This window comes from Patiria miniata, unplaced genomic scaffold, assembly GCF_015706575.1.
Source record: "Patiria miniata isolate m_02_andy unplaced genomic scaffold, ASM1570657v1 HiC_scaffold_10, whole genome shotgun sequence".
NCBI classification, from domain to species: Eukaryota; Metazoa; Echinodermata; class Asteroidea; order Valvatida; family Asterinidae; genus Patiria; species Patiria miniata.
Genome location: NW_024037048.1, coordinates 6,264,354 through 6,289,732, shown reverse-complemented (window position 1 = coordinate 6,289,732; position 25,379 = coordinate 6,264,354). Strand labels below are relative to the sequence as shown.

Here is a 25,379-nt window from a genome sequence, read left to right as displayed (position 1 = left end):
AAATGATTACCTCAGGAATGATGCCACGAGGCATTATTTTCCACAAAAGTTTCTACTGTCCCTTCGGCTCCGTATTCTACATCAACTGGCAATGCATTTATTGCCCTAAACCCTTCAACATTAGCCAGGAATTGAGCATATACTTCTCCGGCGTTACAATTTAAACCTGTTTGTGGACAACGTAGTTTTTCTGGTGTAGTTTGCATGCAGATAATGCAAGCAGTCCAATCCATGATGACTGTCCTGAAATACGATAGTAACAGTTCACATAAGCAATAAAAAGGTAGAATGTTCAAACCAATTATACGTTCCAATGTTGCAAAATAATACGTTTTGTGGAAGCTTGTAAACTTGCAAAGATATATTTTACGCAAGATGAATTATATCTACAATTTCTACAAAGACTTCTGTTCATTTTTACCAAAATCTTTAATAATTAATAAACAAGACTACAGATGAAGCTTTTTTAAAGATTATTTATTTGCACGATCTCAGTCGCAATCCAGCTTTGAGGAAGATAACAAGAAAGGATAAACTACTCACACAGTGGACCTTCAGAAATGCTCTGCTCGTGTCACACAGAAGATGATGTCTGATGGATACTTCAATAGGATAGACGGTCCGTCAACGACAAGGATGGTGCATTTAATCGAGAAACACACTTGTGCTTGTGCATCATGGATAATTGTTTGTCTTTTTCACGTCCCAAACTAAAAACCTTTACAAACTGCAGGACATGACTTGCTGCACTGGTATTGTGTTTGTAATGGTTACAGCCCGATAGTACGAAGGTTCTCTAGTCCGAAGGGTCATTAGTCCAAAGGTTCGTTAGTCCGAAGGTTCAATAGTCCGAAGGTTCGATAATCCGAAGGTTCGATAGTCCGAAGGTCCCATTAGTCCGAAAATAGAATACGGTTTATTAATCCGAAGGTTCGATAGTCCGAATAGACGATAGGGTTCGATAGTCCGAATTGAGAAAAAGGCTCGATAGCCCGAATTGAGAATAAGGTTCGATTGTCCGAATGGGCAATACGGTTCGTCTGTATGACTCTTCGGACTATCGGACCTTACTGTTGATTCGAACTATCGGAACTTATTGTCGATTCGGACTATCGGACCTTACTGTCGATTCGGACCATCGGACCATAGAGTCTTTTCGGACTATCGAACCTTATTGTCAATTCGGACTTTTGAACCTTCGGACTATTGAACCTTATTTTCAAGCCCGCTGGAACAAACTTTTGCCAGGGGGTGCTGGAATTTCTAAAGGACGGACAAAATTAATGCGAACGCGGAGCGCAAAGCCCTTACGGCGTGGCTTAAAGGGCCCCTAAAAGCTTTGGAATATGGATGCTCTGCGGTGCAATATGAGGCGATTCCTGGCCACTTTCATATGACTTTTTTAGCAAAGGTTTTTTCGAGATTATAAAGAAAATTTATTTTACTTTTTTGTTTAGAATATACTGTTGCTCTTATGACGTTTCTACTGTAGTGAAAAGTCGAAAACCCTGTATTTTTTATCTCCATTCTTTGTTCCATTTAATTCTGGACAAAGAATTGTATCATTATGCATGACATCGCACGTAAATATTATTGTTGCTAGGCTGCTGTCTTACATTTATTAAATTCCGTCGTGTATGTTTTGTTTTATTTTCCGAGCCCTTACGGTGTGAGGCCACAGGGCCAGGGACCTGCTTTAAGGCCCCTGAAAATGTTGGATTCTGGATGCACTGTGATGAAATATACTGAAGTATATACTTAAACTTATAAAACCCGAAAGGGTGTTTTTTGGTTCAAGTTAAAACAAAATGGTTCCACTGGAAGCGGGTAAATTTCTGTTCATAAAAATATTCACATAGGCCTAAAACGATGTAGCTCTTGCAGTGTTATTTGTTTGTTACAGGGAATGGCAAATATAAAAGACTAACAGACCAAATGCATCTTTATGTTTATGATCGGTAGGTGGCAAGTTTGCGGCTAGGCAAGGATTTATCGGTCTACTGAGTTTTTATGAGGAAAAACTTGCAAAGGGTAACACATGAATAGCTTTTTTATTAAAACGAAACTACACTGGAACTAGTTTCAATGGAAGCCCGTCCCACTCCTATTAGGTTGGGATGTGTGTGAACCTTGATATTTGTTAATGTTGAGTACAGAATGCTAGCAACGTCAATGAAACTTTTAAATGAAAAGAAAAACATTCAGGGGAAAGGTATGAACTTTGCCCCTATTGAAAGAAAAAAATCGTGGCAAGCATAATCAACTTTGCCACCATTGTCATGGAAAAGGTTATTTTTTCGGGTCAAAGCTTCCATAATGGCCGAAATATCATAGACATGTCATGATTTTAGATAAATTGAGAGAAATATCGATTCTGCACTGCCTGAAAATTTAGAAAATACCTCCCCCTGATATTTTACAGTGTTACTTTGTGCTAGACGTTCGAGGCGCTAGCTAGCTAGCAACGTCAATGCATTTTTTAAATGAAAAGAAAAACCTTCAGGGGAAAGGTATGAACTTTGCCCCTATTGAAAGATCGAATGAAAAAAATCGTGACAAGCATAATCAACTTTGCCACCATTGTCATGGAAAAGGTTATTTTTTTTTCGGGTCAAAGCTTCCATAATGGCGGAAATATCATAGACATGTCATGATTTTAGATACATTGAGAGAAATATCGATTCTGCACTGCCTGAAAATTTAGAAAATACCTCCTCCTGATATTTTACAGTGTTACTTTGTGCTAGACGTTCGAAGCGCTAGCTAGCTAGCAACGTCAATGAAATTTTTAAATGAAAAGAAAAACCTTCAGGGGAAAGGTATGAACTTTGCCCCTATTGAAAGATCGAATGAAAAAAATCGTGACAAGCATAATCAACTTTGCCACCATTGTCATGGAAAAGGTTATTTTTTTCGGGTCAAAGCTTCCATAATGGCGGAAATATCATAGACATGTCATGATTTTAGATACATTGAGAGAAATATCGATTCTGCACTGCCTGAAAATTTAGAAAATACCTCCTCCTGATATTTTACAGTGTTACTTTGTGCTAGACGTTCGAAGCGCTAGCTAGCTAGCAACGTCAATGAAATGTTTAAATGAAAAGAAAAACCTTCAGGGGAAAGGTATGAACTTTGCCCCTATTGAAAGATCGAATGAAAAAAATCGTGACAAGCATAATCAACTTTGCCACCATTGTCATGGAAAAGGTTATTTGTTTCGGGTCAAAGCTTCCATAATGGCGGAAATATCATAGACATGTCATGATTTTAGATACATTGAGAGAAATATCGATTCTGCACTGCCTGAAAATTTAGAAAATACCTCCTCCTGATATTTTACAGTGTTACTTTGTGCTAGACGTTCGAAGCGCTAGCTAGCTAGCAACGTCAATGAAATGTTTAAATGAAAAGAAAAACCTTCAGGGGAAAGGTATGAACTTTGCCCCTATTGAAAGATCGAATGAAAAAAATCGTGACAAGCATAATCAACTTTGCCACCATTGTCATGGAAAAGGTTATTTTTTTCGGGTCAAAGCTTCCATAATGGCGGAAATATCATAGACATGTCATGATTTTAGATACATTGAGAGAAATATCGATTCTGCACTGCCTGAAGATTTGGAAAATACCTCCTCTTGATATTTTATGGTGCTGCTGGACGTTCGAAGCGCCGCGCTTAGCCGCGGCAAAACTAGAAACGAACAAAACGAAGGAGATATTTGTTGAGTAAGCATAATGTTTAGCTAGCAACGTCAATGAATTTTTTAAATGAAAAGAAAAACCTTCAGGGGAAAGGTATGAACTTTGCCCCTATTGAAAGATCGAATGAAAAAAATCGTGACAAGCATAATCAACTTTGCCACCATTGTCATGGAAAAGGTTATTTTTTTCGGGTCAAAGCTTTCATAATGGCGGAAATATCATAGACATGTCATGATTTTAGATACATTGAGAGAAATATCGATTCTGCACTGCCTGAAAATTTAGAAAATACCTCCTCCTGATATTTTACAGTGTTACTTTGTGCTAGACGTTCGACTAGCGCCGCGCTAAGCCGCGGCAAAACTAGAAACGAACAAAACGAGGGAGATATTTTTAGAGCAAGTATAATGTATAGCGCAGCGGCGCAATTTCAACGTCGTAGAACACTGCTGGCTGGAACACATTTTTGCCCGGGAGTAGGGGGTGCTGAAGCATAATTCAGCACCCCAATCCAAAAAGTTGGGGGTGCTGCAGCACCCACAGCACCCCCCGTTCCCGCGGGCTTGTTATTTTCGTTTCGGACTATTGAACCTTCGGACTGATTAACCTTATTCTAAATTCGGACTATCGAACCTTCGGATAAATAAACCTTCAGACTGATGAACCTTCGGATTAATGAACCTTCGGACTATTGCATCAAATGTTCGGATTAACGAACCTTATTTCATTTTCGGACTAACGAACCCCCCTTATGGAAATTGTGTGCATTTGAACTATCGAACCTTCGGACTAAAGAACCTTCGGACTATTGGACCTTCGGACTATCGAGCCCCCGTTTGTAATACATTGTTAAAAGACGTATCATCACCATTTCCGGCCACTCTGTTAATCTATTTCAGGTTACCACGTTCCTTTCTGTCTGGCTCCTAACCCATACCTCATTACCCGTAATATACAACACATATAAGAATGTTACGTCTTCCAGCTATAGTAAATGGTCAAAACAAATGGATGTGGTAAAGACCAAATTCAAGGAGCCGCACAATGTCACACAATTTATTTTATGCGTGACAAATACCGTCATTGTAGCACTTTTGTCCATAATCAAAAATGCTTAGATTTTTCAAGAAAATTTGAAAATAGTGACGTCACTGCAACAGCAAATCAGCTTATTGTTACTTTTAAGTAACAATAAGCTGATTTGCTGTTGCAGTGACGTCACTATTTTCAAATGTCACTGATTATATCACTCTTCAATTCCCTGACCCTCAAAATGTCAAATTAATTACTTGGAATCTCATCACAACGCTTCACGACCTTATTTTCTACAATTAATTACTGTACGAACTTGGTAGTATATTGTGACGTCATTATTACGTCATAAAGTACCCTTCCTGTCATCTGATTTTTTACATCCTACCCTATTTTTGATCGCAACACATTGCCAAAGCTTTGGTGAAAGAAATGGTGCTTTTAAATACCATGTAACGATCCTTAGCATTTTTGTTACTAATGTAGTTCGCTATAAGATGCCTCACTTTTCCGCTTATCTTTGGAACAAGTTTAAACATATTTATGATACTAATAATCAATTACAAAAACTCTTTTGGCATAGAATTTGAACTTTTCTCTCAAACTTAAAAACAACATCTCACAATACCACATACTGTTTGCATGTTTAAACAAAGTGTCAATGTGACTACCCAAAATCCATGATTTTTTGACCCATAAAATCACCCTTAACTATATTCCACCCCCATGACATACCACTCAAATGAAAGAGCTTGCTGTCCCCTTTAATTTGATACCACATTTGTTGTTGTAATGCTTGTAGTTCTGAAGATTATTATCAATTTATATTTTTTTCATGTAATAATTAGCTGATGACGTCATAATGACGTCATACATGCTCTTCCCATTATCCAATTTTTTGCGTCCGTCTTTTTTTCGAAAAGGTATACCATGGAGATGCTTTGGTTAAAAAATGGTGCTTTTGTCCACTGTGTCACGATTTTTTCACTAAGGTACCTCACTACATGGGCTAGTTCCACGATTGCTTTGTAAAGACTAAGCATGCGTAGTAGACTAGCGCACTGGTAACCAGTACGATAGTCTACTACGCATGCGTATTTAATCTGTGCATGAAACCTTGCGTGCCTGCTTGGTATTTGAAATTGGAAAGCAAAATTATTACAGTATCAGATTTTAGAGAGTTCACAATAATATTGATTGTTTACCTTAGTCAACATGAAATTATTTTTGAAATGTTTACCACTATTATTACCATATTTTTTTCCTCACTGAAACAGGGCAACCGCCTCCACCATACCCACAAAGTTCACCCTACCCACCCCAGGGCTATGCACCACCTCCTCAGGGCCATGCACCACCCCAGGGGCAATATCAACAGTACCCGCAGCAGTACCCACAGCAGTTCCCCCAGCAGGCAGGATACGGCCAAACGAGGGTGGTGCAGCAGCCGCAACACAGAACGGTCATCGTGAACCAGAGACCGGCCAATGATGGGTTCGCAACAGGCGTATTGACCGGTGCCCTGCTCGGCGGCTACGGATATGGATGGGGACACGGCTACGGCTATGGCGGAGGATGGGGCTACGGGGGAGGGTTCGGCTTCGGCCATCACCACCACGGGTTTCACGATCACCACCATGGGTTTCATGATCACCATCACCACCATGATCACCACCATGACCACCACGACTATGGTGGGGACCATGGCGGGGATTATGGTGGAGATTATGCAGGGGACATGGGTGGGGATTATGGTGGGGACATGGGTGGGGATTTTGGTGGGGACATGGGTGGGGACTTTGGAGGGGACATGGGCGGTGACTTCGGTGGTGATATGGGCGGGGATTTTTAGGGTATTGAGTGGTGTAAATGGCAAACCTCACGGGGGGGGGGGGGGAACGTGTAATACAAAACCTACTTGTCATTGCTGAAATCTACACAAAATTCTCTGACCAGTCACTTTCAGTGTGAATTATGTGGAGTATTTGTCGAGAGGGGAAGGGGGCTGGGTGGGGTTGATTTTCGGTAAATACTCCATGGTATGGGAAAAGTAACACTGTGATGTCAAAGAATCACAGGCTGAATCACATGTTTATCGTGGCACATACAAGGCGAGTCAAAAAAACGATACCCAAATGTTGGGACTATTGTTTCAGTGAAGTTCTGCATGTAGCATTTTCAAAATCTAGTATATGAAAGCCAAATTCATAAGCTTTCTTTTAGTCAAATCATTCGTGTGCTTTTCAACATACGATGCACTTTTCAAGTCATGGAATTTTAAACACACACTACTGTTTTAAAGTTCTGTCCACGGATCACAAAAAAGGTGTGCATTCTTTCAGCAAAACGAAAACAATTCACTTGTGACTCGTTTTCATTTTGCTGAAAGAACCCTTACGTTTTTTGTGATCAGTGGACAGAACTTTAAAACGGTGGTTGTGTTTAAATTTCCGTAACTTGAAATTACACCAGTGATTTGGATGATTCTTGTACTAAAAGAGTGCTTATGAACTGGCTTTTCATATCCTAGATTTAGAAGGCACTGAATGCAGAACTTCACCAAGACAATGGTCTCGACATTTTGGTTTCATTTTTTTTAAATTTTTATTTATTGTTTTTACTCACCCTATACACTGAAGTTTGTTTTAGCTTGAGATGAGTAGGGACATAAATGAGGTCATTCTGTGCTAAACTATTTGTGATTTGATTTGACCTTGTCCAAAATTGTGGCCGTTTCTGGCATGAATGTTACCTCTAAATCTAGATATATAAGAGGCTTGTTTACATAAATGTGACACAAAGCAGTGTTTCTTATTTCGTTTCTTTTATTTCTTGAGGCTTTCTTTTACTATGGACAAATGAGAAGAAGACCCATGAAAATGCCAAAAAAGAAGGGGGGGGGCCGGAGAGTTCACAATTTTTTGAGAAAACCTTAAACTACAGCGTACTTACACATTGTTTTTGTTTAATGATACTTGTAGATAATTAATACAGTTTATTTTTCTAAACAAGTCATCACATTTGTTAATATACCATGGCATGTGAAGCGCCAAAGTATCCGTGATTGTGTGTCTGTGGCCATGGTTGACTGAGTATTCGTTGTTATTCAGTCAGTGGGTCAAAACCTGTACTGGGCCAAGTTTTACCTGGCTAAGATTGCTGGCTGGTTTGTTGTGTGGAAAGAGGCGGCCCGTGGCCACGTTGAAGGCATTGGGCCATGAGGGGTGAACTTCAACAATGAGAGTGGTTAAATCACCGTGTCAAAATTGAATGAATTGTGTTAAAGAATAGGATATCTTTCTTTGAATTGAGCCGTTCAACATGCCCAGAATACCAGCTACCCTTTTGCACAAATTTGACCCAGTGCAGGTTTTGGCCGACAGGATAACAACGAATGCTCAGTCATTCGTGGCCACAGACACACAATCAAGGTTACCATTGGAAAGAGGACCGTTGGCGTTTCATATGATCTTAAATTTATTTGAAAATATTTATTAGATTTTTTTTAATAATTTACATTTACATTTGGGGGTTCCTCTTTTTTTTGATACACCCTGTATTAAGTTGATATACGGGAGTGCCCTATTTGATGTGAAACCTTCCCAAAAATGACTTTCCCATTTTAAAGTATTTTCTCTCAATTGTACATAAATATGTGCTACACACTTTTAGTTTAATGATGTTCCTCTGATGTGAAACTTTCCCAAAAAAGTACAAACTTTGATCGCATGGCTTGGAAAGCACAGAAAGTAAATATTACCTGGCAAGAATTGGATGACACAAATGCCTTTTTTCCCTTCAATTTACCGACTTTGCCTGTAAGCAGCTTTATACAAATCTGTGTAATATAACAATATTCAATTTACTACTATTCAATTTAATATTCAATTTAGTAATCATCGTCAATGTAGAGTGTTAATGGTGTAAAGTAAATCCTCCCTCTCTGGCTGACAAATTCAGCTAGGCCATCGTAGTAGTCAAAATCAATCAAGTGACTGTTTTTAATGGTTAGGAATTCCCTAGTTAATTTAAAATAGCCAGGCTTTGACTGGAGGTGATTGATATGCCAGCTGTACCTACCAGTTACCTCGTTCGTCTGTTGATGGAATGTGACTGTCACAGTGTTTACATGAATGTGATCGACGTGTTTTTTTTACTAGCCTGTATACAAATGCATGGCAGGGGAAGTGGAAGGACTTTTTGACTGTCTGTGACTGATCAAACAATAGGAGGGTTTTAATTAGGAGGTGAGCCTGTGGCAGTTGATGCAAATTTAACACAATGAGCAAAGAAATGTCTTATTGGGTTAAGATGTCACATAGCATCTTGTCATGTGTGGTACTTGGTTGGTGGTCCTCCAAAATATTCCATCTGGGGAATGTGTGCTTCAGTGATTGGAGTACAATGATAACTATTTTTTTTTTTTTATCTCGCATTGATTCAACGGTCTCTATAGATTGCCACAGCTCATTTTATGCCATCCATCATATAATATAGGTTTTACCCGGCTATTTTAAAAGATTGTTCATTCAAATTCACCAACTCTTTCATTCAATTTCGTCCACGAAAAATTTCACACGCTTTTAAGAAAAACCAATTTAGTGATTTACCATTCAATTTTAAAGTTTGGTCGTCCTCTTTAGTCGCCGGGTCGAGAATACTTGTCATTACAGATCAAATTCGTCTAAACTGTTACCGAATGGCAGCATTCAGAGATCGAATTCGTCTTATATGAATCACTTATACGAATTTGATTTCTGAATAACAAGGTTTCGCATAGATGAGACGAAATGGAATACTCCGGTACGAAAACGTGTGCTCATTGTTTGAATTTGCTTGAACTGAATTTGAAATTGTCCGACAAAGGACTAAATTAAACATTGGAAGTGCACTTAATCGATGTTGATGGACGTATTTGAATATTAGAAACGGTGATTTCGAATGATAAACGTTTGAAAATGGTCGTAAAAGGTTTTTAATGTTCTGACGCTTAAATGGCACTGATTCACTCATTGCGATCAAGTAATAGAGTTACTACCATTGGTTAGTTTGTGTGTGTGTTTTATTCGGATAGTGTGCAATATCGGTTTATTTATATCATAAACATGACAATAGATATCTTAACAGACCAAAGGCTGATGAATGAATGGAACTATTTGTGAAACTATTCATAGAACATTTATTTAGTATTTCTATACTTTTTTCCTTTTTAAACATTTCCTATTTATAATGTGTTGTGTGTGCGTATTGCAGTGCCTTTCATAGTGTGTCATTATTGTCTAAGAGTTTACAGAAACTGACAAAGGTTGAATAAACATTCCCATGTAAATAAAATGTAGAAATGGGCTGAGTTTTGTCGTGTCTTCTTAACCTATTGACCTTCCCTCGTTGCGGGCCGCATTTGACTCCAACCAAGGCTAGCGTAAAGAAGGCGCTATTTGGAGAAGAAAAGTTGGAGTAAAAACGGTTGCAGACCAGTAAATAGACTGCAGACCTCGGTGATAAATACAAGCACTTCCCAAAATTATTTAAAAAAATACTCAACTCTCCAAGGTGGGGGGGGGGGGGGGGGGTTGCTAACCACTGTTTTGGGCCAAATAGAGAGTATGGCCGGATTGTTAAGGAATGTCTAACTCAAACACTACTGAATACCTCTCGCTGATATAACGACTAATCAGTACAGACATTCCTTAACAATCAGGCCATACTCTCTATTTGGCCCAAAACAGTGATAATGTGTACGAATTTATGCAATTTATGACAAATAATACCAAAAACAGTTGCACATTTTGTATACGTGCAAGTTGTGGTTCACCCTCACCTTGCACGCATACAAAAGTGCAACTTTTTTCTGTACTATTTGTCATAAATTGCATAATTGTGTACATATTATCACTGTTTTGGGCCAACAAAGAGTATGGCTGGGTTGCTAAGGAATTTTCGTACTGATCTGTTGTAGTTTGAGCATGCAAGATGTGCCCAGGAGTTTTTGAGTTAGACAACAAAAGTAATGAGGGGGGGGGACTTTCTTTTTTGGTTACGTGTAAATGACCAACAATAAATAGCTGTTAGAAGTTGCAAACCCTGTGCTCTTCAAAAACTGTACTTATTTTCTCGTAACGAACTTTAAATTGGTTTGATTCGTTTCAACGGAATAACTACTTTATTTTAACTTGGGGCATCTGCAACCCTCTGAAAAGGGGCTTTCATTTTGCGCACACAAGAACCCGTCCTGCGAGAGTCTAATGATTGCCTGGCAGCCAAAAATTTTGAAAGATATAAATCAATAACTAAAGGACTGTGGATTTTTTTTCGTTCGATGTTTCACTCAAAATTGAATAACTTTTATATTGCTAGGAAAATAGCAATTTGAACACAACAAATCTATTTTTCGAGGTCAAAATACCAAATTAACACGGGTACGCATCTATAAAATGCAAAAATGTATGCTCCTAATATGATTTTTTTTTTTTGGCTTGAGAAAAAAAAAAACTTAATTGATAACTTTCAGAAAAACAAATTATAAACATTCCGTTTACATTGCCCGCCTCGTGACCGGTTATGTTTAGAAACATTATATCGTGATTAACTTTTAAACGCTTATAATTTTTTTAAGTGTGTAAAAGTTTAATGCCATGACGTGATGTTTAGTGTTTCAAAGCAGAACCGTTGATGAGGCAAATTTGTAAACGAAACGTTTGAGGCTTTGTTGTTGGTACAAGGATACCTGCAAATAATCCGACTCAAAATTGAGCCCAGGCCTTTTACGTTATCTCCCTTAAAGCCAGAGTCCATCATTTGCAGCTATCCAAAAAGTAAGTGCAGGCGTAATTATTGTTGAAAAACATACTTGGTTGAAAGATAGTAAGGGGACTAAACTCCCTCTGAAATTATTCTTTCTGGCAAGCTGTCATTTTGAAGAAATCAACAAAATAAGGCCTTTCCAACGGTGCCGGCTTCTTAAGAAGCACCGTAGGAAATTCAAATTAGTAGTTCGTTTTGTTGTTCGGCGAAGCGCGCGCAAGCATTGGCACGACGCACACGCGCCCTCGGTTGCTACAATTCGTCGGATCAGTGCGTGACATCGCGTAGCTGCAATCGGCTCAGTGAGAACGTGTCTCGGACGCTGAATTCAGGCCCAATTCAAAACATAATTCAGCAACTTTTGATTTGAAATTGAGATCCTAGAATGTTGTTTGTCTCAAAATATAAAGCTAAAGCTGAGCTGAAACTTCATCAGGTTAGTAGTTTAGTACCCTTCTTTAGATCTTGAGTACTTTTGTTGCTTCAAACGAACAAAATGCACAAATTACAAATGATGGACTATACCTTTAAACGCGTTACAATGTTTATAAACTGTTGCCCCAACAAAAATATAAAGCTAAAGCTGAGCTGAAACTTCATCAGGTTAGTTGTTTAGTACCCTTCTTTAGATCTTGAGTACTTTTGTTGCTTCAAACGAACAAAATGCGCAAATTACAAATGATGGACTATACCTTAAAACGCGTTACAATGTTTATAAACTGTTGCCCCAACAAACTTATAATGTGTTCAAATTTAAACACTACACTGCAAAACACTGTGTTAAGCAATTGAACACTTTTCCAAACACTTTCTAGCTATAGTTTGTAAACTTTTTTGTAAATACTAAGCATGTTTAGTGTAAGGATGGATACTGTTTAGCAATTGAACATTGATGTTTAGGAATTGAACACATAATGTTTAGCTGCTAAACATGTTTACAAAGCCTGATAGCAAGATTGTGTTTAACTGCTTAACACAGTTTTTAGAGTGTAGGTTTTTACAGTGAATGAGTTAGCCTACTTACAATGCCTACTTTCGCCTTGGGGGCTTAACACCATCTTCCAAAGGGGGCGCTATTCAAAACGTATACCATGGCTACATTACACAATAACTACCGCGATTCGCTTTCCAAGGGACGTTACAATAAACAGCCACTCGCGAAAAAAGGAAAATTTTCTTGGAAATAAAAGCCAATGGTTATCAGTTAGTTTCATTGAAATACTTGGACGCGAGCCGATCAATGAGGCACATTGTCGTCGTTACAGCAGCCATGAAACCAAGCGAGAAGAACGAAGCACTGTAGCTCTGTGTCATGTCGTATAACGCCCCTGAATCGAAACAAATGAAAGAAATGAAATCACAGGACAGGAACGATTGGGGTGAGCGGTAGTTTCGGTCCCAGACTGGATTGAAGTTTAACTCCCCTGTTTTGCAGCCAGTCCCGTGACAAACCTGGTATTTAAGTTGCCTTTAATTGTCTATCAACAAGATGAATCGAATCCATGTCTTGGCAATATTGGCAGCACTACCCAGGAAAATTCTGAGCATACCTCGCGCGCATGCATTAGCTTCAATACAGCGCGCGTGAGGTATGCTCGGAATCTCATTGGTAGCGTTGCTAATATGGCCAAGATTGGATTTGATTCATCTTGTGATAGCAACCTCCTTGTCACAGATCGGCTGTGCAGTGTGTCTCAAAAAAATGCAAACAAAATATAACGGAATGCCGGACATCAAATGTGTTACCAACACAGATAATATAGGTATGGTTTGAAAGATAAGCCTTTCCACTTTTATAACATGAGACATCAAACGTCCAAATCTGATAATTTGTGACATAGTTATGAGTAATTTTCCTAGAAAGGTCAAATTGACCATGGGACCATTTTTAAAAGTTGTAACACTGGTGTTTGCAATACCTGTCGATCTTTTTAAGCCTTGCGAATATTTATAAGGTTCCTATGCATTATGGTGTGCAGTAAAATTTTGCAGTATCGCCTCCTTCACGAGTTATTAATTAATAAATATCACCCTTATTGCCGGCTTCCATTGGTCTATACCGAGACCCACGCGAAGTCACGCCGAGTCACGCTAATGGATATGATAATAAAGCTTTGTTGTCCCAAAATCGGCCAACCTGAAATGCACGTGAGTTTGGTGGGCAAAAAATCCTCGTCGAATTTTCCTTTGAGATAGTTCAAAATGTAACGCAAGCGTTTGCGACAACATATTAAGCTGAAATTCGGAATATATTTAGATGATATAAGTGTTCAACTACTCGTGAAATAACAATTTGAGGGGATACCTAGAAATGGAGATAAATACATAGATTTGGGGACGTTCTCGAACGATTTCTTCCCGACTTTAAGGTCAGCTTTACCAGTAACCAGTATTGACGTTTCGACATCGATGACGGCGATTTTGTTCACTGACATGAAGTTTAGAATTTCTTCTTCTTTTATAATTTAACATTTCAATCATACTGAGCATATTCTCTGAGAAACACAGCGTTCAAAAAGCCATGTTTTTTGGGGTGCATAAATTGCACTGCTCTGTAATAGCGTTCAAGTACCGGTACGTAATCAGATTAACTTTGTTTCACAACGGCGACGCTTCAGTTAGGTCTTCGCAACCACATGGCTGTGTTAGTTCGACTGGCAGCTTCAGTAAGCCGTCTACGCTACGTGGGCTAGGTCCTACTTCTCAAAGACATACACGATTGCAGCGAACAAGTGAAAGAATCGACATTATAAGACATTAGTTCGCTTCCGGTTGCAATATTGTGCAAACATTTGGGACCTACGCACAAACTCTGACAAAACTGGGAACTACAAGAGGGACGCCAGTGTTACGGACATTTGTAAAAGAAAAATTGACTGAGGTTAATTCTGGAAGAACGCAGGACAGTTAGTAGGTTAACTTTCCCATATACTAGGCCATAAATAGCATGGTAGCTTTCCAGGATGACAAACTACCCAAAACATCTAACATGGGTCAACTATAGGGGCTGCACATCTGACTCTTCGTTGAGTTCCACTAAATTCACACCAACAAGCCTTGATTGCTACAAATATTCCCTCATTCCACGTACAATACCAGAGTGGAACATTATTCCACTGTCCACAAAGGAAGCCACAAATCATATCAGATTTGTTAACTTTGGATGTGACCTCTTAAACCGCACTCAACTAGATTAATATCTTGCTGCCAGCACTACGCCTGCGTGTTTAACACGAAATCTTACCCGCCAGAAAACCGCCCAAGATCTCCCCAGCGCCGAATAAGCAGGTACCTATGATGCAAATGTCCATGACATAGCCAGATTCCTCGTAGAGTTCTTTTGAGACCGAGGGAATAATCCAATTGACGATTCCTTCTGCGGCCCCATTTATGCTGGCCAACAACATCAGAGCCTGCAGGGTAGCACGCAACAAAAAAGAGTCTAATTCATTAATTATACATATTTTTTTCTTTATTTTGAAAAACGCTTACTATCTCGTTTGAAAGTATAATGGACGGGTTTTACTTTAGTATTTTTTGTTTTTACCCGGGATGTGATGCGGTTGTCGGAGTATAACAATCTGGATCAAAATTGGCAACATTCTTCCTTTCTTTTATTTTGACCTTTTGTAGATTTCCGTTTTCCTTTGCAACGATATCATTCCAGGAAATGTCATCCATGCTGTTTTATTGCAAACTTACCAAACAGTTATCTGCAGCCGCATAGTCCAGGAAAAAGGAGACAGTGTTAACGAGATTAAGTATCACAAACATCCAGAACGCACTCATGAGCTTGCGGTCCAGGATGAATGGGTGAATAGCCCGACCGAGGAGATGTCCAATCCCCCCTACAGTCGACAGGAAGGCAGCCTCAAAGCTAGGTATACCCCTCGCTATGGCGTGTGGAACCAGGAACACCATCCATGCCGCGAAAATGGCCCCCAGAAGGGGCCATACGGTTAAATGAAGCAGCACCTTGGGATGTTCAATGCAGAGATGCATTGAGAGCCATTGGACCACTGCAGAGGCGAAGGCACTAAGCTTGGAACGGATGTCTCTCGGTCTGTCATCAGATAAACTTTGGATGTCTTCTTTTTTCAGTTTCTCATAGCCTGACGACGGCAGCCGCTGCATGGCTCCAAAGGCGGTGACGTTGAAACTGGCGGCAGCCATGATTAGCATGGCGCCACGCCACCCATACGTCATCGTCAGAAGGTCGACAATTGGTGGACAGACCATCATACCAAGCGAGCCGCCCATTCCAGCGAGGCCAAAAATTAGGGAGAAACGCTCAGGGAAAGCCACCAGCAGGAGCACCAGTTGTGGAATGTACGCAAGACTTAGACCAAAACCTGAAAAAAAAGAATCCATTCTCAGCTTTTTGAAGTATATTTGCATTGGCGTAATTTGTCAAATTCAAGGGCGGACCCAGAGAGGTAAGGGAAAAACTACCTTATCTGTGAACAATATACGGCTATATGGAGACTATTTCAGGATTAAAGGACTACACTGTACTTTTTGAGTAAGGGAATTAAGAGTTTTTTAACGCAAAAGTGTGTGTTAATGTTAGTAAATTTTGTTCTGGGTAACATGTATTCCTTGGCATGTGAACGAAAATGGTTTCACAATTTTCTCCTCTTTCACACCGACGGAAGGTGCCTTTGTTCACAGCAAGTGCCCCTTTTTGGTGACGCCCCCCCCCCCCCCACACACACATTTTGAAAAGCGTTCCGCCGCCTCTGATGTTCAAGTTAATACCACACCGTGTATCAATCAACGTTTAAAATACTCCTAACGATTGTTGGAACATTATTTTACACTATACGCTCAATGTAGAATATTTTACTTTGCAGTGTTGTCGTCGAGTACTTTTTTTCTGCGTACCGAGTACTGCCGAGTACGTAGGTTACCAAGTACGAGTACGAGTACTTCCGAGTACAAGCCCAGGTCTCCGGGCCGAGTTCGCGTACTTGTACTTCCGAATATGGCATTTACGGCAAATGGTTCATTGTGCGTAATGGGCCAGGGACCAGTCAGACCGATATACCGACCCAATTCACGGCTAGCTGTTAAATGTGTTTGTCCGGACGTGCACAGAGGAAAATCAGGAAACTTCGATTTCTCCGTAAGCCAATCAAATCAACCATTTCAAACTGACAGTATCGATAAAATAAGGCCGTGATAAGTCAAGCTATACCATTTTTTTTTCGAGTACTGCTATTCGAGTACGAGTACTTTTGATGATCGAGTACCGTATTTCGACATGTCGAGGCTAGTACGAGTGCTTTGCTGCCGGTATGCCCGAGTACGAGTACCGTCGTTTCGAGTACGATTACCGTCATTTCGAGTACCAGTACTTTGGCATTTGAGTACGAGTAAAGTACTCTTTTAAAAAGGTACTCGAGTAGTATTTGAGTACGAGTACCGAGCACGCAAGTATGCAACACTGTCATTTTGTGAGAGATAACACCTAGCTCCAAGTTGCTTATATCTACTAAAACATTCAGATATACACACCTACCTGTTAGTGAAAGAGTGATTGCCAACTGATAGATGTTATTAACGAACGCAGTAGCCAAGAACCCGACGAAAAGCAATCCTCCGCCGACCATCACACACAAGCGATTGTCGATTGTCCGTGCAATGTTACCAGTAAGAGGAGCTGTGGGTATGATGAAATCACTTCTAGTTTATTATGTTGAACCATATTTTACCATCATAACAGGCAGCAGTCAAATTTGATATGCCAGTTCGGCCTTCCAACTGCATAATGTGTACATCATTTAGATTTTTAAATCCTATAATAACGAATAACAAGCCCGATAAACAGAATGCATGGACATCTGTGATCGAAAAGAGTCGACATATCGTATACACACACTTACCCAAGATAAGACCTAGGCTGTGGGTCATGCCTACGACGGTCCCTAACTGGGCTGTCGAGCACTGCAGTGAGTCTTGCATTGGGTTGAACAGCACGCCAAACGATTTCAGAGTTCCAAACTCCACGAAAAATATCGCAAAGGCTGTCAGAACGAGCAGCCGGCTTCCCTCCATCGCGGACACTCTCACCATCGATGTCTGCGGGAGAAACTTCGGCATTAAGTAATCTCTTACTGTGATATTGTGACATGGCGGTGCCAGCTCTCCTTCCTCTGTCCGGCTGGTTCGTTTTGGTAAGCGTGCCGTTTTTACTATCGAACCGGATAGAGGGGAAGACAGGACCACCGATCTCTTTTATACTGACTGGATAGCACTTCCAGTGCCCCCATTGCTCCAGACTCTGTCAATCCAGCTTCGGATTGCGGAGCCACCTTCGAGTTCATCGAGTTGCCAAACTATGACGTCTTCTTCGGATACGAAGGACCACCACCACCACCTTTCCTGTCTGAACTACTGTAACATCGTTTGGGCACGCACATCTACAAATAAACTCCATTCTTTAATCAAAGTCCAGAAAAGAGCAATTCGCATATGCACCCTGTCTCTCCCCCGTGACCACACTGCACCAGCTTTGTTCGCCAGATTACGCACACTAACACTCATCGATATTAATAAGCTTCAAACAGGTATCATAATGTATAAATAAACCAATAATCTCCTTCCCTGCACATTCTCATCGTACTTTAGGCCTACCTCTGTTAATAATATTCACCAATATCACACCAGATCTCACAAAAACCTGTATGTACCATTCACTCGCACTTCCTGCTCGATGAATACCCTACGCTTCTATGGACCACGTCTCTGGAATGGACTTGACCCACTTATCAAATCTCAACCCTCTGTAGGCAGATTTAAAAATCATTATAAGATGCATCTGCTCGCCCATTATATTACATAGCTTCTCCGCTTCTTCGTTTCTCTCAGTTTAATTTGCCTGCTTTTTACCTTTTGCTTTGCTTTTTATTTATCTTAATTGTCATCTCTGCCGCTGCTCCTCTATTGTTCAATACGCTTCCGTTATTATTATTGCACTTTTGTAATGTTTATCACATTTGTTTGTCCTTTTCTCTAATTGTTTGTTAAGTAAGATTTGAGGCTTTGCATGGTGGAGATACTAAATAATGAAAGGTTTGCGGAAACACCATGTGCGAATAATTTCTCAACTAAGAGAATGGTTCTGAAAAGAACCAGAGGTATAAACTCGACGTTCCGGTCAGTATGCTCTGACCGTCTTCAGGAGAGTGCCTAAACTCTAAGAAAGTGAATTGTTTGTTTGTATGTGCTTGTGTTTTTTTTTATTATAAACGTTCGTCTACCGTGTGAGTTGTTATGTTTGTGTACAGGCATGTTATATGTTATAAGCTTCGGCTTTTGTTAGCATGCCTCCATCAGTACAATTTTTCATTATTTTGTATTATAATCAAATGTTGTGAAAAGATGGAAATAAATGTTCTTGAAATTGAAATTGAAAAAATTGAATAATCGTTGAATTTGAACAGCGCCCACTATTGAAATATGGTAACAGTCCCCCCCCCCCCCCCCCATTAGGTTTGGGATGTGTGTGAACCTTGCTATTTGTTAATGTTGAGTACAGAATGATAGCAAGGTCAATGAAACTTTTGAATGAAAAAAAAAACCTTCAGAGGAAAGGTATGAACATTTGCCCCTATTGAAAGATCGAATGAAAAAAAAACCTGGCAAGCATAATCAACTTTGCCACCATTGTCATGGCCGAGATTATTGCTTCGGGTCAAAGCTTCCATGCGGAAATATCATAGACATGTCATGATTTTAGATACCTTGAGAGACCTATCGATTCTGCACTGCCTGAAGATTTGAAAAATACCTCCTCTTGATATTTTACAGTGTTGCTGGACGTTCAAAGCACCCCGCTTAGCCGCGGCAAAACTAGAAACGAACAAAACGAAGGAGATATTTATAGAGCAAGCATAATGTTTAGCGTAACCACGGCGCAATTTCATCGTCCTTAAATTGAACACTGCTGGCTGGAACACATTTTTCCCCTGGAGAAAGGGGGGGGCGTGCTGAAGCATATTTCAGCACTCCAATCCAAAAAGTTGGGGGTGCTGCAGCGCTCACAGCACCCCCCCCCCCCGTTCCAGCGGGTTTTCATTTTGGAGCTCCCTATGGCCAAGTAGTTAAGGTATAAGCAATGTCATCAAATAAAATTAATATTTCAACAAATATTAACATCGAGTAAAATAACACTGTCGGCAAAATGAATAAATCTTTAAAAAAAGAAGAAGAAGACTAATTGGTAAATTTTAAACAGTGACATCATTTTGACCTTTTCGTCTGTTGCATCTAGTACATATAAAGCTGATATGTCATTCCTGAGTCCAAGTGGCGGCCATTTAAAAAAAAAGCTGGCAGCCACCTTGAAAAACAGCCCCAACGGGCGGCCATTTTGGAAGAGAAAAAAGGGCCTCCTCCTTCCTTTTTAAAAAAGGCAGGACGCTAAGGAACAAAAAAAGTCTCCGGTTTCTGGTATGGCGCTTGCCCAAAAAGTGGTGCGGCGACGCGGCTTTTTTCTTTTTACCTGTTTTATTTTTTGCTTCAAATGTCGGCTGATGACTGCAAATGGTGCCCGACTAAACCTAGTGCAAATAAATGGGAATCCGGAGAGGCCACATAAAGGTTATTCTCGATCATAACCCCATCTAAAAACACGTTAAAATTGTGCAGCAGCAGGATTCCAGTCAATCCAGTGAGTTTGGCGGTTTTGAGACGTCTTCTTTTATTGAAAAAAACAATTTTTCATTTTGCCGACGCGCATGGCTACGGCGACGCGCGCATACCAGAAACCGGAGCCTTTTTTTTGTTGGCCTTAACATGCTTTTTTTTTTTTTTTAACTTGGCCTTAAAGTAGTGTAAATGAAGATAGTACGTTGGAGAGTGGAGACAGTAGAATCGGAATCGGAATGTAGAGTTGGAATGAGGGAGGAATCGGAATGTGAGTGGCGTCAGAATGTATGTGGATGGGGGAGTGGAAATGTGGGTGGAGTCGGAATATGTGGGTGGACAAAAATCTCATATCTACCAAACTCTTTAATAATTATGTCTACCAAATCTCAATAAGATCAATGACACTCTGACTTGCATTCAACAGCAAAACAACTTAATTACCAACCTCACTTTACGCATTGACTTCATGCGCAATCCTCACGAAGTGTTGCATGATGACACAAAATGAATGGAAGCGAACCACGTACATGTTCTACTAACATTTCAGCAAAGAGTGAAGTTCATAGAGCCGAGGTGGGAAACGAGAACATCAAAAACAACCTGTCCATATGAGGTATTTATCCTTCAGTTATATCAGCTCCCGCCCCGCGATCAGCTATTGTGTAAAGTGGCTGGATTGGCCTGCATAACTATATTCTAACAATTGTAAAGTTCACAATAGGTTCAATGGTGGACAGCCGGATTACAGCCGGGTCAGAATATGACAAAGCTGAGCAGCCTTGGAATTATGCCAAGTTATATGCACAATCAACGTACATGCAGTACCCGTGGACCAAGTTCGCGCAAGGACTATAGTTGACCAATGGTTAACTAATGTTTGCCCGAACTCTGTCTCACGGTCAACGGTGGTTGACTACGCTAGTCGACTATTTGGAACCAGCCTACTGGGGTTGGTTGCTTCGCTGGTAACCAATAGCCGCGCGCATTCATAACGCTAGCAGAGAGCCAGGATCCAGAAGTTTTGCGATGACATTTTGACCAGCGTTTGACTAGAGACGTTCGCACGTTGCTATCAGTGCGCAGGCGTAAGGTACGTCACAAATCAACCACTAGTCGACTAATGGTCCTTGCCCGAACTTGGCCAAAGCTGATTGGACTGCCATACTGTCCGCATACGCGAAGTTAAGCCCCAGTCACAAATTCACGGTTTGGAGCGCTACGCATATCCACGGTTTAAAATTCGTCAAACCATGGGAGTACCGTATTCATCCTTAGTACCTCCGTGGTTATCCGTCATCTTCCTTGGGTATTCGTGGAGGGGCTACGGAAGTTTTCAACTGTTCCAAACTTTGGTGGTGAATCGTCTTAAAAATCAATCCGTACAGTCATGTGGTTGCTAAGGCAAAGCGTCTGCCGTTATTAAGCAAAGCTAATCCGATTACGTACTTAGATGCTATAGCAGAGCAGTGACATTCATGCACCACAAAAAACATGGCCTTTTGAACGTTGGGTTTCTCCGAAAATATGCACAGTATGATTGAAAAGTTAAATTATTACGGAAGAAGAAAATTCTTAGCTTCATGTCAGTGAAAAAAATCGCCGTCATCAATGCCAAAACGTCAATACTGGTTACTGGTATAGCTGACCTTCAAGTCTGGAAGAAATCGTTCCAAAACTTCCCCAAATCTCTGTATTTATATCTATTTCTAGGAATGTCTCAAAATTGTTATTTCACGAGTAGTTAATCACTTATATCATCTGAGTATTCCGAATTTCAGCTTAATATGTTGCACGAAGATACGGTCTTCCAAACGGGAGAAATCAATTTTCAAAGATTTCGCCCGCCAACATGAACATGTGTGGGCACATGTAGTTTCATTCAAAATGAAGTGTTAAGTAACCTTTATAAATCGCCCTTAACCGTTCTGTTATTCGTGGCTATTCGTACATAGGCCTATTCTTGGAGATTCGTAGCTCATTCGTGGTAGCTACGAAGGATTCTTCTAAGGTTGTAGGCCTACTACGAATATGTATGCTTTTTTCGTAGGGGAACCCTGGTCATCCGTGGCCCAATCGCATGCAGACAACCGTGGCGCCATAACGTCATTATTTAGCAATGCCGTCGATATCAATCCCGAGACATACCGTTATTTCGTTTTACCGTTTTGCATTTCCTCAAAACAAAAACAGTAAACAAACCATTGACCGTTTTGTCGTTTTACAGTTTTGTAAACGGTCAAACGATATTAAGAAAAATACGGTTTCTCTGTTTTATAAGTTAAATAAAATTCATTACAGCATAACGATCAATGATTTTTGTGTTACAGTTTTACACAAATAACTTTGAAAAACAGCAAAACGGTCAGTATTGAATACAGACTGTTTTTTTTTTTTATTTCAGTGTCATAGTGAGCAGTCCGTGGTGCATTTTGTGGTGCTGGGCAAGGGGGATGGAGGGGGACCATGCTTTACATGAAAAAGTGTTACCTCGGCATAATGCGTGGTGTGATTCCTGGCGTGACCCTGACCCCCTTCTCACGCGATTCAGTTGGTGGGGCTTAAGAGTTGCAAGCAAAAATGGCACTGGAAAACTTCAAGGGGGGACATTACTTTTTACAATGGATACAGGATGGTAATACGTTTGAAGAAGTTACAGATATTTGAAGGAAATTGGAGTTCGGCGCGGCTTTTCAATAGCCAGTTCGAAAACTATGTCGTGAGAACGAAATGTGAGGAGGGTAATTTGGGTCCCAGCTAGGCAATGACTCGATCCCATGAGGACGCATTAACATTCCTAGGTGCATTGCTTAATTGCCGAGCCTAAATCAAAAAATGGTCGACAGGACTATTGACCGTTTTTCATTGTCATGTTCTTGTAAAACAACACTCTGAAATGAAGCAACTAACCGTTTATCGCTTTCAACAATCAAGAAAAACAACAAAAAGGTGACTGTTTTTTTGTGACCTAATACCGTTTGACCGTTTTACAAAACTGTAAAACGAAAAAACGGTCAACGGTGCGTTTACTGTTTTTGTTTTTGAGGAAATCCAAAACGGTAAAACGAAATAACGGTATGTCCCGGGATTCAAAATACACCACTGATCTATAGGCATGAGACCTAATGACGTCACGCTTTGTTTACATGTGCGCGTTTATGTGGTAAACGGTCCCTACTTCGTCTGGCGTCCCGACTTCGCTCCCATAGGAAAGCGCATATGTAAACAAAGCCGTTACGTCATTAGGTCTCAGGTCTATCGCAGACAACGATAGGTGGTATATGGCATAATATTACATCTACATGACTCACAAAAAGAGATCATATTTGTTAGGTCACATTTGATTCTTTTCATTCATCAAGTTGGATAGTGCACATTGCATTGTTACTCCTCTGTTTAATGCAATCATAACTTGATCGAAAATAAACACAAAATGTGTGTGTATAACAAAGGTCTACCCCATTAGTATTATGTGTGTCAAGTGTGAGATTGTTTCTGCATTATGATTCAATAGGGGACGTTGAACAATAGAGGACAAGGGTCCCCGATTCCCGAAGGTCCGAAATTTGGCGATCGTGTACAAAACATATGGGAGGTCTTCTTTAAAAGTTAGTATTTCATATTAAAATCATATTTCTAAAATTATACCTTCAATTCTAACATTTATTATGTTACAAGCTGCAAATAAAAATCCCCCTCAAATGGAAGCGTGGATTTTCTACACTCCCATAAAAAATCGTCCCCACCCAAGTCGCCCCCAAACTTGAAATTTGTTCACCATGGTTTATTAACGGCCGTAACAGAAATATGGGCACGGCCCATTGTAACATCCAGCCCCCTCCCACCCCCAGGGTAAAAACAATGGCTATGCGCGGTCTACATGGCCTGAGGCTTAGGGGCCATTCAGAATTTTCAATGTTTTAAAATTTCGATCGTTTTTCCAAATTGTGGGTGGGTGGGTCAAGCTAAATAATTGAAAATCGAAATTCACTTTCCATGGAAAAAAGATAAAAAACAAAGAAAGATAGATCTTTTGACTTGCCTGAACTACGCGCAAACGTTCCGATATCGCGATGCGTGTTTCTTTTCCAACTTCGTCCCCTGTATGTACTGTCTGTGGCGTAGCCAGGATTTTTTCAGTGGGGGTGGGGGGGGGGGCGCCTGGGGGGGGGGGGGCGCTGGGGGGGGGCCGCTGGGGGGGGGCTGGAATATTTCATGGGGGGGGGCGTCATGTAGATCAATGATAAATTTTTTAGAAACTCAAATTCTCAGCCCCCCCCCCCCATGGCTACGCAACTGCGGGTCATACAGTTACAGTTTATGTAAACTTGTATGAAAAGTCAAAGAAAAGTAACTCCCATGATCTATTTGACACCAAGTTTGTGTTAACTTGCCGATAACGCCCTAAAAAATTATCCAGACAAATATGTTTATTTTGTAATATTTTATGTTCGTCTGTCGGTCTTCTTTGCTGTTATGTTTACTTTTAGGTACCTTCAATGGTACTATGTTTAATTAACCTGTTCATTTGTTTAATTGAACTAATAACGCACATATAGTTGCCAAATATGGCACTAACAAGTTTGAGGTCGGCAATTTCGTCTTTAAAAATCTGGGTACGTCGGGTTACCGTACACACAATTGTCATGGAAACAACAGTACCAAAGTACAGAAAGTCGTACGCAAGAGCTCCCCGGCAAGTATCGCTGACGCCATTATGATTCCAAAATTTCTCACTGTGTCACACAGTGAAATATCTAAACAGCGTCGTTGTATTGTGAACGTTGTATTATTCTTGCACACTTTTTACAAGTCGACATAGATATCCTTGAACCACTGCCCCTGCTTTGCACAACAAGTGCACATGAATGAACGATTCGACTTTTATTCAAAGAAATTTCTATGTACAGTCACCAGACTCTATTCAGTAAAGTCCCCGTCAAAACGAAAGTAAACAATCCACGTGCTAACGCACGGCTACACCATCGTACAGTGTGGCAGGGACACCAACAAGTAACACAACAACTAAACATGTTTAAAAAATTGATAAAATATTCTGATTGAATTTCGTTAAAAGATACTTGTTGGTGAGGTATCACATATTTTATCACATAAAAGAGGAAGACCGACAACTTCACGCCGTCACTGAACTAGACAAACATGTACATGGTGTTCAAGTACATGTACAT

At 40.3% G+C, this 25,379-nt stretch overlaps 2 protein-coding genes across 2 annotated transcripts; one reads left to right on the top strand and one right to left on the bottom strand.

Annotated features, from left to right (window-relative positions):
• The first annotated feature begins 234 nt into the window (after positions 1–234).
• On the top strand, positions 235–6,640 carry LOC119740405 (TATA-binding protein-associated factor 2N-like). Its single transcript, XM_038215701.1, has 2 exons — positions 235–256; positions 6,015–6,640. The coding sequence occupies exons 1-2, from the start codon at positions 235–237 to the stop codon at positions 6,587–6,589; spliced, it is 597 nt and encodes a 198-aa protein (XP_038071629.1). The 3' UTR covers positions 6,590–6,640.
• A 6,101-nt stretch (positions 6,641–12,741) lies between these two features.
• Positions 12,742–17,701, bottom strand: LOC119740398 (monocarboxylate transporter 12-like). The gene is made up of 5 exons (XM_038215688.1): positions 17,427–17,701; positions 17,063–17,203; positions 15,244–15,893; positions 14,786–14,954; positions 12,742–12,869 (listed from the first exon to the last, which is right to left on the bottom strand). The coding sequence occupies exons 1-5, from the start codon at positions 17,641–17,643 to the stop codon at positions 12,742–12,744; spliced, it is 1,305 nt and encodes a 434-aa protein (XP_038071616.1). The 5' UTR covers positions 17,644–17,701.
• Between the last annotated feature and the right edge of the window lie 7,678 nt (positions 17,702–25,379).

Coding starts and splice junctions, on each gene's coding strand:
- LOC119740405 (XM_038215701.1), top strand. CDS start 235: ATGACTGTCCTGAAATACGATA. Junction 257..6,014: donor GACTGTCCTGAAATACGATA/GTAACAGTTCAC, acceptor TCACTGAAACAG/GGCAACCGCCTCCACCATAC.
- LOC119740398 (XM_038215688.1), bottom strand. CDS start 17,643: ATGCCGAAGTTTCTCCCGCAGACATCGATGGTGAGAGTGTCCGCGATG. Junction 17,204..17,426: donor CAGCCTAGGTCTTATCTTGG/GTAAGTGTGTGT, acceptor TCATACCCACAG/CTCCTCTTACTGGTAACATT. Junction 14,955..15,243: donor CGGCTGCAGATAACTGTTTG/GTAAGTTTGCAA, acceptor GCTACCCTGCAG/GCTCTGATGTTGTTGGCCAG.